We start from the raw sequence: 15,459 nt of genomic DNA on the forward strand, positions 1-15,459 counted from the left end.
ACTCAGACGTCTTGTTTTCTGACTTCTACAAGTTTGTGTACACACACACACACACACACACACACACACACACACACACACAAATAGTAATACTTTAAATCTACTATTGTTCACTCAAGTTACTTTTGGTCTCTGTTAGCATAAAGCAAACCACAGAAGTGGTTTCTAAGTTGCGGCTAACATTACTCTTGTTTGTATCTTTTCCAGTTTCCTAAGTTCAATTTCCCAAGATAATGACTGAGAACCATTTTTATTTTTTTTTTCAAGGAGCATTTTCAAAAAAAGTTCTGTTATTCTCCATGTTTCCCATAACTGCTCCCATATTCACATGCATTTTTGTGTTGGATTATGCTGTAGCATGATATAAATTTAAATTGTTTTTAAAACATTTTAGTCTATGTGCATGTGTGTGCGCTTGCATGTGTGTGTAAATCAGAGGATAGCTTTGTAGAGCCAAATTCTCTCCTTCCACCTTAAGGTGGGTTTGGTGACTTGAATTTAGGTCACTAGGATAGCAAGCATCTTCACCTACTGTGTCATCTTACAGGTGCCCAGATTTTAATTCTTTCAAGAGTCTTTTGTGGTTGCCCTTAGGCAAAACACAAACATCAGAATCAACAATCTTCTCAGTCTTTGTACATTTCTGAATAGTCATGAGTATGCAGACTCACTCAAAGATCTTAAAACAGGGACGAATTATAGGTGCTCCACTATTGGATTTATGGATATGTAATAGATATACATTATAATGGAATCATTATTGGTGACTGCAGAGAAGAAAGCCTGTAGTCATGGACTCAAAACTTCATCTGGATAATGTTTTGTTTTTTTCCTGCTTTATTGGCCACAGGCAAGGACAGAAGTCCCCAGTCTGTCAGCAGAGGAAGAATGAGCAGCTCTAGGTAGTGGCTGCTCTTCCCCTGGGAGGACCTCATACATGTGAATTCCTAACAAGTCTTTTTAAAATGATGGGTTATGGAAGGAAGTCCTGTCTTGTGGGGGGCTCTGCACTCCCCAGAGTGGTGCCACAGCTCCGTGACATGAGTATGGTGTCAGCTACCCTTGAAAGGTCACTGTGTAGGGTTGGGATGCACGTGCCCATGCACATGTGAGGGCCTGAGTTTCATTTTCTTCACCACGCTAACAAAGTGTAATCCCAGAATGTGGAGGGTGGAGGCTGAAGGATCTTCAGATCAGGTGCAAGCTTATCCTTGGCTACATATCAAGTTTGAGGCCAGTCTGTCTGGGCCACCTGACACGATTTCTAAGGGGAAAAAATGCAGCATAAGAGACGTATGGTGGTAAGTGTATGCCTGTGGTTTGAACTGCTTAGAATGCTGAGGCAGGAGAATCATTTAGACTAGAAGTTTAACACGACCAGGACAACACAGTAATATCCTCTTTTAAAAGCAAAACAAGACAAAACAAAACAAAAATAAAAATAACAAAAGCTACAATATAGAAGATAGGATGAGAAGATTGTTGGAGATAGAAAAACCTTGAGCACAATCTCCATTTTCCCTGACCCCTGATAGCATTTCTATGGTATAGGAATGAGGCAAAATGTATGTTGTGCCTTGCTGGAGTTCCTGTTCTGCCACCAACAGAGAAGTTGCCATGGCAACTGGTACCTCAGGATTGCCCTCCACTTAGCCAGCCCCTTGTGATAGAGCTAATGGCTGAAATGCCTGTCAGGAGCAGACATGGGGAAAATGGGAAACGTTCTAAGTGCTTTGCCCTGTGGGGTGGGGGGTGGAGGATGGGTGATCTGGGAGAACAGGATAGAATCCCACCCTGAATGGCTTTAAAAATCTATTGTAAGGAAAAAAAAAAAAAAAAAAAAAAGAAAGAAAAAACGAGAGAGAAAATTAGCTTTCTATGATGTTCAGTGCAACTAGAAGAACCCAGAGTTTGCTTCTGTTTCATGACGTGACAGGCTGGAGAATTGAGAAGTAACTCAACTACGTAGGGTAGTTTAGACTATAATAAAGGACAGGTGTCAGTCACTGGTGCTGGAGCAATGGGCCAGTCACTGAGGAAAAATAAAGTTGGTTTCGTATCAGTCTCCTCCCATAAAAGTAAGTCTATAGTGGGGCACATATGTAGATATTACCATCAAAACAAAACCATGACAAGAAATACAGATTCATAATTCTAATTCGTGATGCATGTTTCAAGTGGAGGAGGTTGTAAATAAGCCCCTGGGGCATAAAGCACTAAGACTCTTATCATGTAAACATTAAGCCCATATATCAAAAAATAGAAATTGAACTTGGAAAACATTCAAATATGCATTTCAATATGAATTATCTTGTGATAGGTGTTAGGGGAAGGAGATTGAGACACACCTCCAGTGTCCGTGAGGCTATAGTTAACCGAGTAGATTAGCAGTAGGTTAAGTGAAGACTTGCCCAGACGTGGGTATACTCATCGCTTAGGTTGGGTAGAGTAAGAGGGGAAAGGAGACAGCCTGAAGTCCACAGCTTGCTCCTCTCTATGCACCCCACTTCCTCACCACTCCGCCCTGCTTGGTCCTCTCCACCATGGCCTGGGTCCTCTTAGAGCAGCAAACAAAATATCTGCTTCCTCCCTTCTGATATTTCTGGAAGGGATTTTGCTTACAGCAATATGAGAGAAGCTAATATCACTTAATGTATAAGTAATACTTACAAGCCAATTCATAAGTGACCAACAACCCGATAAAAATATAATAATTCTCTGAACAAAAATATAGTAAGCAGGCAGTTTACAGAAAAATATATGCAAATGGTATATATACATGCACCAGGAAACTTAACTTCACCCACAAGTAATGAAAATGTAAATTAAGACAATTACAAAATTTCATTATCCAGTAAAACATAGCAAAAGTTAAAAGGATGTTATGAGGCACTAGGTTGGCTGGGTTTGTGGGGAAAAAAGCACACTGTCAGTTGAAATCTGTCATTTTAAGGAAATGTCATTCAAGGAAATTTATAGTAACTATCAAGTGAAGTGTAAGTATATCGTCAATTGGAAAATTACATCCAAAGTGATCTACTATGAAAATATAGGAACAAAAGTGTAATGAGTGCTATCATTTGCTGTAGAAATCTGTACTATTGCAAGTGCAGAAAAAACAGAATTTGGAACATTTGCAGGAAAATGCACATTAGCTAATGGGCATGCATTTCTCTTCACACTTGCGTATGAGTGGGGACTGTGCTGGTTGCTAAAGAGGAAGGATGACAAAAAAAGATAACACGAGGATTAAGTGTATGAAATTAGTGCATTAATCATGAGATCTTAGCACAACCATGAGAAAAGAAATGAAGATGTAATTATCAGAGATGAAACGATGACTTTTAAGTGCTTGCAGGTGGTAAAGAAAGAAAAACACCAGCTTGTATTTAGGAAGGAAGCTGAATAGATGTGTGAAGTTTTAAAATGTTCATTATATCCATAACTCATTTGCATATGAAGATAGAAAATATTTTATCTTTAGATGGTAGAAAGAAATCTGGAATAGGGACAAGATACCAACTCATTAAAAGCCATAGCATTAGGGCTGAGGAGATGGCTCAGTGTGAGGGCTGGAGTTTAGATCTTTACGACCATGTCAAAGTAGACTTGGAGGCCATGTTTAATCCCAACACTGAGAAGGTAGAGAGAGAGTATCCCTGGGGCGAGCTGGCTAATTAGGCTTGCCGAAGCAGCAAGTTTCTCCTTTTCTAAGAGAGATCTCAATAAATAAAGTGGAAAGTGACTGAAGAATATACCCAAGGTCAACTCACAGTATCTACATGTGTGTGCACACATGTGTATTCACACCTGAACACACACACACACATCCCATACACATTTGGACATACAAGCACACATTCAAATACATGGGACACAAATACCTACACACACAGAAAAGAAAAATCACAGCTACAGAGGTAGAATGCCTTCAGAAATGCATTATTTTTAGTGGTAAATGGGCTGATGCAGTGATCAGAAACCATGTTTCTCAGTTCCCAGAGAGACTATTCTGGAAAGTATGGGGGAATGGAGTTGTTACAATGAAAAAGTCCAAGAGCTATATCATGTGGGAGCTGAGTGATGTTCCTAAAAGGGCTGGTTTTCCAAACTACTTTGGAAAACTGTAGGTTTCCATGGGAGAGTTTGGATGCTCAGCCCTGGGTTCCTGATACCCTCTGTCTGTAGATTGCATGCAAGGAGAATTGTGTGTTGCTGCCTTTCTCTCTGCCCATGATTACTTATTTCTGATTTCTCAGCTGCTTCACTATGGAGGGTCTGTGAGGATTTCTGGTAAGGACAACTAAGTATCAGATTCAGGTCTATTTAAGGTCTAGGAGCCCGACAGTTCAGAGTCACAGTGGCTACTGCAAATGCAGCTGGAGCACCTTCCAAAGGCAGGCTTTCTGAGGGTGAGAGACTGCAGACTGTGTGAATTGTGCCAAGAGTTTCTGCTGCATGCACTCAAGTCCTGTGAGGATGTAGCAAGCCCATCATCCTTCTACCAAAGACTGTAGGGAATGATCTTTGCACCTGACTGTTGTAATGATCTTTTGAAAGAAAGGCCTTCGGTGCAATTCATTGTGTGTCAAATATCATGAATGAGACAAAACTCCCAAAGGCTCCACAGGGGTGTTCACAAGCCGCTTGGTATGCAGTTCAGAGTGGTTCCTTAGCACAGGATTGGGTGGTAGCTGACTTTTGGACTCAGGCTTTCTACTGTTTGTTTTGCTTTTGTGTTTTACAGACTGTGCAAGACCATCTGTAGCTGGCATGTCTTTCTCATTCCAAGGAAGTAAGATTCTGAAAGTGACAGAGAAAAACACCAGAGCCAACAATTCTGAGATAAGTCACAGTAACTGTACTCTGTGACCCTTAAAATAAGCCAGAGGTAGGACTCCTGTTCTCCAACAAGCTTTCAGGTGACCTGAGGCTGAGGCTATCAAGTGAAGCCTATGAAATTTCAAAGCCCCTCCGTGAAACAAATTAGTCATAGATGTCTCAGGCCAGGGCTGACAAGTGTTCTCCTTTATTCTCTTTCTGTCCCAAAGCCACTTCTGCACTCACATGACTCACAGAAGGAAACATTATTTCTGTGTACATGCTATTGTTCTCTTTCTGAGTATCTCATAGCAAGAATTGTCCCTCTATTCAAGCATGGCGGATTATCTAGACCATTCAAAACCCTTGACCCAGAATGATGAATGATGAATGTAGGCTTAAGGGTGCAGTTGCTGGTGTGAGGATCCATTTGGATTGTTAGAGTTGGCAGCAAATTTATAAATCAAATTAACCCCTGCCCGGTGTGTGTGTGTGTGTGTGTGTGTGTGTGTGTGTGTGTGTGTGTGTGTTCAGAGGTCCACATCAGCTGTCTTCCTTTAGTTACTCGCCATCTTAATTTTTGAGACTGGGTATCTCACTGAGCCTAGGGCTCCCTGGTTCTGCTAAGGTAGGCCAGTGAGCTCCAGAAAGCATCCTAATTTCAGTTCCTCACATCTGAGATTATAGATGCATGCCATGCCATGCCTTTGTGTGTGTGTGTGTGTGTGTGTGTGTGTTTCTCCTGCTGCTCTATCTTTTGTCATCTTAATCCCCAGGCCCCTGACAATTGACTTTAAAGGCAGAGGAGATGCTTTTCCTCCTGATATTGTCTCAGTGGAGGGTGCTATGAAGGAACCTCCCAGCCTGACTTCTCTTTGTCCCTCCTTTCCTTTTACCCTGTGCCCCTCTCAAGTTCTCACTCACCTTCCCCTTCCCTTCATAACCCTACTCTCCCCTTTCTCTCCCCTCCCTTCTTCCTCACTTCTTTTCCGAGTTATGTAGCTGACAGGGTTCTGCTATATAACCCAGGCTGACCTTGAACTTGGAAACCTCTTTCCTAAGTGCTACAATCACGGGTTTGTGCCTACTTGGAATACAGAATTTTAATTTGAGTGTTGAATACTAACAGAAATGTTTTCTAAACTGTATGCATTTGCATGAATCAACCAGAAGAAGGAAGCTGTCATGAATAAAGCATGGGTTTTTTTTTGTTTTGTTTTTTTTTTTAATCTATGAACTAAATTGGTTTGGTTTCTGCAAGTATATTTCATGGATCTTAAAAACAAACAATTGGCTAATTAAGCCATAATGAATATGAGCTCATTTTGGCTCAAGGAAGCATTTAGATATTTTTTTGAATCTAGTTCCTTGGCAGCAGACTGAGACCACACGTGCTCACAGCCTTCCGTGGTCCCTACTGCAGCACCCCAGAACCTGTATATTTAAAGGCTGATCACCAGCTGTTCACCTTCATGTATACAGAAATCCATCTAAGGACTCTCTCCCCCTCTGTGGCCCTGACACGTGTCCTTTCTCCTCTCTCACTTTCCCTCTTCCCTTTTGTTCTTCTGCAGCAGGAATGGTTTCTTTGTTCAAGCCAGCCCAAGAGGAAAGCCCGGCCTGCTGAGTTCCCTTCAGGACACTCATCAAAGGGAGTTGTTGGGATTGCCTTTGGCACATGGTGCTCTCCTGATGTCACAGGGATCCATAAGTGAGAAACAAAGATAGCTGCTTAGTCTGTCAATCTGCATTTTTATATTAGAACAACCCTGGATTCTTCCTAAACCTCACAAATCTTTCAGGGATAGTCTTAGTAAGACTCATCACAGTGACGATGGCCCTGAAGCCAAATGTCAGCACAGGGGCTGCTACATGATTAGAGCAATCAAGGGTATACCGTTGTATAATGAACTGTTACAAATTAGAGTCTGTGTTTGTGGGAGTGGTAGAGGATTCGGAAGCTTTCAGTTGATATCTCAATTTATAGCAAACTGTCTAACACAATAACCATGGTAATTAATATTATTACAGCTAAAATATTTATAAAGTTGCCATAAATATGATTGTGCCAAGTTATGATTTTTAATATACTTTCAAAAATTTTATGTGTACGAGTGTTTGTTGTAGGAACATATGTGTACCATATGCATGTAGTGCCTCAGAGGCCAGAAGTGGGTTTCAGATCCCCTGGAACTGGACTTATAGGTGGTTATGAGCCACCAATGGGTGCTGGGAACTGACTACCCCTTCTCTGTAAGAGAAGCAAGTGTCTTAACCACGGAGGATTCTCCAGCTCCTGTGCTAATTTTTAAGTCCATTATCTCATGTGGAATACTGTGAATTAGGTCTTAGTGTCCCTATTTTAGGAACCGAGGGATAAGGTATGGCAGCTGCTTGAGCTTAATCTGCTGGTAAGAAGCAATGAAGGTGTGTGAATTTGGGCTTCGCTTCTATGCTGTTCTGTCTTGTACACTCTTACTGCCTTAAGGGTCATTAACATCTCCAGCAGGTTGGGGTTGCTTAGAAACCCACTGAGTACTGGATTCGCAGGTCACCAAGAAAGTCACAATGGTTTAGGTAAGTTATCTGAGCTGTCCACAGTCAACCCAGCTAGAGCCGAGAGCAAAATTGTAGTAGTCAACCCAGGCTTCTATTAGAGACATTGAGTTTTTTGGTCAATTACTTTAGCTACCAAGACTACTCTCATCTCAGCTCAGCGCTTTCAAATCGAATGTCTTACCACCTGCAGAAATGGGGCCATACGGTCTGTTTAGATGAGATTGAAAGCATTTCAGATGGTGTGTCCACAGACTGGGCTTTCTAAGCTTAAATGTAGCTCTTTCAGAGATCTGTGGTCCCGATGGGAGGTGACTCTCTGTATTGTTTTGGAGGGCAAGTAGGCAAAAAATGAGGAAGTGATTTGGCCAAGTCACCTATGGTCACACTGCAGACAGAAGTTTGAGTGTCTCTTAACCTAAACGAAGAGTCCTCATCCCTGAACCCTTAACCCCTGACTTCTTTGTTTCTGGTTTTGAATAGAAATAACCATTCTGTCCTTCATAGGTGCCAAGCATCATGCTGAGAACTCACGGTTCATCACTTCCTTCTTGCTGTGTCTCACCTCTCCTCCATCAACAGTGTCAGCAAGGTTCTGTGATCAACTTATTCTACAGCTGAGGAAAACGACGGTAAAAGGAAGAAGCAATCAATCAGTTAACCAATCAGCCTGAGAGAGCTCCAGACTTTACCTGAATCCAAGTGATCTAGGTGCCAAGGGTCAGTGGCCGAAGACATGGGGGAAAGCGTCAGTGGGGAGGCCCCGCAGTTGGATTCCACCAGCTCACCCTGAATGTGCACGTGGGCCGAGGCGTTTGTCTGCCTCAAGGCTGCCTTGAGAGGGGCGATGTGGTTGAACTGGACTCTGGAAAGGCAGCCTGTGAAGCCTGGGGTGTTGTATTTGTGAATTTCTTGGTCGATTTTCCCCGTTTCTAGAAAGAAAAGAAAGAGAAAATGAGAATCCGAGCCCATGCATTGTGCTCTGTTGGGAGACAGACCAGTCCTGGAGTGCTTGTGTACCAAGCTCTTCCTTAGGCTCCAGCTTTGGTTTTTGTGCTTTTCAAGAGGAAATAGTCACAGTGTCCTGTGCCTCAAGGCTACAAGTATACTTTAATGGAAGTTGTTTGCTAGATAACATAGGAGGGTGATTATAAGGCTGAATTTCAGAAAACAAAACAAGAGCAACAAAACCTACTCACAATTCTCTCGAAGCCACAAGAGTTACCATGAAAGCTAACAGCACATACCAGATCTGAGTGGTTTTTCTTCTTGTTTTTCCTGATCTCTGACTATTTAAGACATATTACATAAAGACCACTGCTTAGCAAACTCCTCTTTATTTTAAAAGAAAAGGAATGGAAGAAGGAAGGAAAGAAGAGACCTTCCATAGCTGAGAGTTTTGCATTTCCTTTTTTTCACTTTCTTTCTTTCTTCCTTCCTTCCTTCCTTCCTTCCTTCCTTCCTTCCTTCCTTCCTTTCTTTCATGAGCAATATGCTTGGAATCCCAAGGTTTATGGAATCTCTGTTAGTATCTGATGGAGGGTTTGAAAGCCAAGAAGTCAGTTCAGTCACAATATTTAGGTGCATTATATCACCACCTACCCCCAGTTTGTCTGGTCAACGTCTTCTCGTGAACTTCTAGCTCAAAGGCGAACCTGGTTTCAGGCAATTTTAATGCACCCATGTGTTGGTTGAAACCGTTCACTGTTACATCAGTCAAGGCACAGAGTGTCTTTCTGGCTTTCTAGCTCTGTCTTTTAGAACCCGACAGACTAATGTTGATGGAATCCTAAACTGCTTAGGACCTTCTGACCCCACATCTCAAACTGGAAAGATTTTTGATCTGAAAAAGGAAACACTGTATTTGGTAACAGCATCAAAGTGCTTGGTGAACCAGAGAAGCCAGTTCAGCTGGGGACTGTAACAGCAGGTACAACTGAGGTTGAAAGGAAAGAACTCCAGGCTGACTGCACTGTGTTCAGGGAGACCTGGGAATCTGCTGGGGCTAGAGCTTGAGGCCAGACTGGGTAGGGCCTTGAACCTTGAAACCCACGTTTGAATGTTTTCATTTTAGGAGAAAAAAGCGGCAAAGCTATTGAAACTTCAGAGGGATTTTGTGAGGAATGCACTAAAAAGATAACTCCAGAGGCTCTGGGCAGGTGTAGGCGTGTCCTCCCTGCTGGCTCTTCTGTTTTCTCTTAAGCCATTACAGAGCTGATATTAGCTACAGAGATTTGGTTTTGTTTCTTCTGTAGAGATCTGAGTAGAGAGTGGGGAACTTTTTTGCTTTTAAATTTTAGTCCAGGCTGGTCTAAAACCAGCAGGTTAAACCAAGTTACTCTGGACTTTCTGCTTCAGCAAATGGTGGGGATAAAGGAGTGAGCCACCATACCTGGCTTAGTAGACGGGAACTCCTGAGTTTCAGTTCCCTTTCACATGGACACTGACAGTTCTTTAGAACTTTAGGGAGGTGGGCCTCCCTATCACATAGACCAGAGGAACTGCTTCAAACCTCCCTATCAGAGGGTTCTCCATTTAGCAACATCAGAAGCCTATTTCTGGGCTTTCTCCACTCACTACGGTGCCGTGTCCCTGCCCTGGAGCTATGTCTATAAGAAGGTTTAATGGAACACTGGATGATATGTCAGCTATATGGGCAGGTTTGGGCCGATGTTGGATGGCCATGGGAGATGCTCTCCTTGCAAGTTTCCTTTCTTTGGGACTCTTTCACCCATTTCTTCAACTGTTTGCTTTTCTTGGAAATTAGAGAAATTTCCAAAGGTCAATAGTTGTCTTTCCTGAAAGGTGATAGAAAGATTTGAAAATCTACAAGTTTTAAGTCTGGTTGCCATGGCTCTTTTTTTCATGACTCCTCTTAGCAAGGAACAATTCCTCTGAGTAGATACTCTGGGCCATTCCGGACCTGATAGCTCCACCTTTAATTACTCTGCTTTGCTTTGTTGATGTCTCCTTTGACCACACCTTTCTTCTTCATGGACATGAGCAACTGGAGAGACACTGTCTCAGATTGGCATTTGGTGATCACTGATGGTTCAAACAGCCTAGTCCCTGGATCAAGCCTGGACCAAGAGATGCCTTGTTAATTCTTGAAGATCTGTAGTACTCCTATGTTCCAAGGTTAGACCATGGATGGGGTTCTATGCTGAGCTGTCCTAATACAGTTTCTTACCAAATCTTCTTGAAGCTCTGCTAGTTTGTATGTAGAATGTACTCTAAAGGCCTGAGTGTTAAAAAGCTTGGTCCCTAGCCTGTAGCACTATTGCGAGGAGAAGGGACATTTAAGAGTAAGTTAGGTCACTGGGAGAGGGTGTCCTTGAAGAGATATTGGGTGCTATCGTTCTCCCTCACCTTCCACATCCTCTTCTTGGCTACCACAGGATAAAAAGGCTTCCTCTATCATGTGACTCATCATGATTTGCTGTGTTACTTCAGATCCAAAGTGACAAGATCAAGTGACAATATACTGAAACCTCTGCCACTATGAGGCAAAAAAACCTTTCTTCCTTATAAGCTAATTTACCCCAGGTATTTGTTATAGTTACAGAAAGCTGATTTATCCTGTATTACTTACATTGGATCAGTGATGATTAGTTACTTTTGTTGCTGTGATCAACAAGCAACTTGGCAAGAGGTAATTTAAGAGAGGAAGAGATTATTTTGGCTCATAGTTTGAGGGATTGCAGCCCATCATGGTGGGGGAGAATACCGTGGCAGAAATGAGAGCATTGGTTACATTCTGTCCCTGGTTAATAAACAGATGTCAGACTTAAACTGGGGCCGGGTTAAGAAACTTCTTCCTTCTGCTATGCCGAATTTCAAAACCCTCTTCCATCTGGGGACTATGTGTTCAAACACATGAGCTTACAGAAACCATGTCTTATTTAATAGACACAAACCATTTGGGTCGGAAAGGATTAATGCCACTTTACAGATGAGTAAACTGAGGCTCATTCCAATTTCAGGTTGAAGCCCTTTGCCAATAAATACATGTTTATGTTTCCCATAAAAATAGGGAAGTCAAATGATTTGTATTTGACTTCTCTGAAAAGAATGTCATTTTGACTTATATTTGTGTAGATTATTTGGCAGCTCTAGCCAGAGGCTTCATAGAAATGACATGGTAAGGTTTATAAAAAAAGATAATGGCTTTGTGAACTGCTTTAAGAACTTCACCAACACTCAAGTCAACAATGCAATTTTCAAAAATGAGGTGAGCTGATATCAGAGCTTGTGGCTGTGGCATCACAGATGGCTCTAGCAAGTTTTGAAGCATATGCGTGTGCATGTATGTGTGTGTATACGAGTGTGGTCTAGGCAAGCTCTCCACACTGAGCTCCATCCCCAGATTTAGTTGTTTTTATTTTGTTTTTGAGATAGTCTCACTATGTAGTCAAGGCTGACCCTAAACTACCTTCCTCCCTGTGATAGTTTATATATGCTTGGCATAGGGAGTGGCACTTTTGGGATGTGTGGCCTTGTTGGAGTAGGTGTGTCACTGTGGGTTTAGGTTTAAGACCTTGACCCTAGCTGCCTGGAAATCAGTATTCTCCTAGCAGCCTTCAGATAAAGATGTAGAACTTTCAGCTCCTCCTGCACCATGCCTACCTGGATGATGATGGACTGAACCTCTGAACCTGTAAGCAAGCCCCAGGTTGTTGTCTTTTGTAAGACTTGACTTGGTCATGGTGTCTGTTCACAGCAGTGAAACCCTAACTAAGACACTCTTCTCCCAACAAGTACTGGAAATATAGAGTGCCCCACCATGCCCCACATGATCCCATATTTCTCAAAAATATTAGATAGTACAGCATATTTGTCATGTTAACACATCTGAATTTGTTACAGTGAAATTACATCAATCTGTAAAGTCTGTCAGATGTCTCACACATGGAAATACGGTTCATGGCAAGATACTTTTTTGCATGGAGATGCCTTGGCCAATGTATTCCTAGGGAAAAATCTGCTTTACAGAATGCAGAGGAGAAAGACAGCAAGTCACTTGTGGAATGACCTTGTAAAGATACAAATAGTTCTTTCATTTCTTACATTTGCAGTGGTGTGGGATGTGGCATATTGTCCACTCACAATATCAGTGCAGTTCTTCTTGAAACTTGAAAGGGAAATAAATGCTCCGGACCGTCCTCCAGGGGAGGCCACAGGTGCATTAGTGTGCATTAGCTTACATTGTCTGCTCCCTGTCACTCAGTCTAAGTGACAGGCAAGAGGGTTACGTGAAGTGAAAAGAGAAAGGGGAGCTGTGCAGGGAACATGGGGGAAAATGCAATAGATGGAATGTGCTAGAATCTCAGAAACACACATGGGCATTTGTCCCAGGGACATTAGATGCTATTTCCCAGCAGAGATTTCTCTTTTTCTTTTGAGGGGTTTAATTTATGTACATATTCTTCCTGATCAACTCACTGCACAATTTTATTAGAGTTTAGACTTTTAATTTTTCTATAGATTTTCTTTTTATCCTTTGGTGGGAGGGATGTGATTATATGAAAAACCTTTCACTGTTTGCCTTTTTAATGAGCCAGACTGATACATCTTTCTGTGACAGTAAGGCCTGACTTTTGGTAAATATCTACTGGCCATTCTGTCCGTGGGAGCTGCTGTGAAAGTCACTCTTTCCTGGGTTATATGGCATCCAGAGAGATGGCCATCTCCTTGTTCACAACCCTAATGGGGTTCATGATTGTCCCACAGATGCCATAGGAAGAACTGTTCCTCTCCTGTGCTCTGAGGTGATGTGTCCCATTGTTGACAGCAGGTGATTTCAGTTAGCTCACAGACTGGGTGCTAATAACCCCTAATTATGCAGTGAGGATGTTAGTCCCTTCTTAGTTTTTGTCAGATTTCAAAAAGAAATTCCTAGGGTGGGGCTGCCCCTTTCATATCACTAATATTCAATATTATTTTCTTTCTAACAGAGAATGGACCTCAGATCTAGATGTCATGGGAGGGCCATGGTACCAAGTTTCATTATATTTCCATAGCATGTACTTTTACCACTATCTCAACAGGGACAGCAATTGATACTAGCATTCCACTTCATGGTAGCATACAAAAATTTTCTCTATAATAGCAACGTATTTACATAAAAATGGAAAACCCATTTAAAGGAAAATATGAGCAAGGAGTCAAGAGGGTCATCAGAAACGGTAACAATATAACTGACAATAGTTAAAATTATCACATGGGTCCTCACAGGACTTGGGGAACACCGTTGGAGAGAAACCTGCTGCCTTCTGTCGGGTTTAGGAGCCTCTGTTCTATTCTTATGGACTCTACCTCCCTCCTCCATTCATACTCAGTACCTGCTCATTATTTAGAACAGCATGGGCTCTAGTCTTTCAGAAAGGGAGTTTGTAATGGCTTCATTCAATATTCTACTCCATTCTACCCTCTTGGCCCCTTGCATGTTCTTTCCCTTTGGACACGCCCGATGCCTGATTTGGACCTCTAACTGAGACCTCCAATAAAGCTTCTTGTGACCAAGAACCAAATGTCATAGTTCTGTGTTCCCAATCGCTCTAAAATAGTGTCTTTTGTAAAATAATTGCCTGGTAATAATGGGCAGAAACATAATAAAACATACATTAAATACTCTGTCACTGAGAGTTTGGTTGTATGTAGGAAAAAATACTGGAAAATTTAGGTATCATCCAACACACAATGGTCAAGGTTTGTTGGCTTCATAAGGCACAGAGAGGGGGACATGGCCTTGAAAAAGGAAGGGGAAGCAAGAAATCAGTGTATTTTATTTACTGAGGTGTCATTATCACCTAGATAGCAATTGTCCTGCATTAATATCAATACCTGTGGATTAATGCTCTGTGTCCACTGCTATCTACACCCTCTGAGTTTATGGTACACAGTGGAATAAGTCGGATGCAGGTTTGAGATCGTTAGTTGGAGGAGGTTTTACATGGTTCTAGTAAAATCAGAGTGAAATGAAATTGGAGAGCTGTCCTCTGATTCTGTATCCAGCCATAGGAAGGGTGCTGCTCACCTAGCCCACCCCAAGAGCTGATGCTGATGTCAAGGTTCAACATCTGGTCCACTGTGAGAAGAGCCACAGATGGATTCATCAGGTGAGAGTTTTTCTATTCTAGCCTCATTTGTCTACAGATGTGTTGGCAGGAGCTTGGCTGAGTCAGTGGAAGGGCCAGCTCCCCTCCCCCCATCCCCTGGAACCAAGAACATTAATTCAAAAGAGCAAAATAAAATCAAACAAGCCTCCCTTTCCAGCTCTAATGCAATTAAATGATAAGCAGTAGGCAGGGCCCAGCGATGCTGGCTGCTAGGTGGTGTCAGGCTTCTGCTCTGACAAGCTACATCATCGCTGTCTTAGAAGCCTGCTGGTTTAAAAAAAAAAAAAGCACGACCAGAATTAAATTCTTATACATAATTGATGTTCATCATGTACTATGACATTTTATTAATCCCATAAGAAAGATGCTAATGAAATCTCATTGTCGTTATTAGAGACTTTGCTCTCTTACAAAGGGAGGCAGGTCTAAACTTCACAGGTGTGATTTAAATAGCTCTTGACCTATAATGCATGCTTGCTGAATGACTAAGAGGGAAATGCTGGAAAAGCAGAGTCCATCTTTGTTTCAGTGGCTGCTGCATGTTAACTTGTGGATATTTGTCTAAGGATTAGTAAAGCAAAATTAGTAAAGGCAAACAGTAAAAAAAAAATGCCTTCATGTCAAAATGTTATCCACCTATTATAGTTTGCACAAATGTTAAGGGTGAAAATTTTATTTGTATCTATTTATCATGGTCATTAAGCTTCAGAGACATTAAGTAAATGGAAACTGTCATTTCTATCTCTAAAATCTAGCCTGAAAATAAAAGACTTATTAAGATTAATCTTATAATAGAGTTGTAATCACTCAGCATCAAAACCATTGCAGAGCACCGGAAGTCTGACTCCTTATAGGTTTCTAGACACTGGGCATTTGGTGTCATGAAGGTTACAAATCAGAAAGATAGATTTTCTACATTTTATTGGTTATTTCAAGGTTGTAAAGTGTAAACTAGCAAGCCTGG

At 41.8% G+C, this 15,459-nt stretch overlaps 1 protein-coding gene across 1 annotated transcript in view; it reads right to left on the minus strand.

Moving 5' to 3' along the window:
- The window catches only part of CNTNAP2 (contactin associated protein 2), a gene marked incomplete at its 3' end in the record, with an annotated part of 2,047,702 nt that overhangs the window by 14,475 nt on the left and 2,017,768 nt on the right, over nt 1-15,459 (minus strand). The window contains exon 22 of the mRNA XM_080931878.1: nt 8,070-8,309. Coding sequence (XP_080788004.1) covers nt 8,070-8,309 — 240 coding nt within the window. The remainder of the gene's footprint in view (nt 1-8,069; nt 8,310-15,459) is intronic.

Source organism: Micromys minutus, assembly GCF_963924665.1.
Source record: "Micromys minutus genome assembly, chromosome: 18".
NCBI lineage: Eukaryota > Metazoa > Chordata > Mammalia > Rodentia > Muridae > Micromys > Micromys minutus.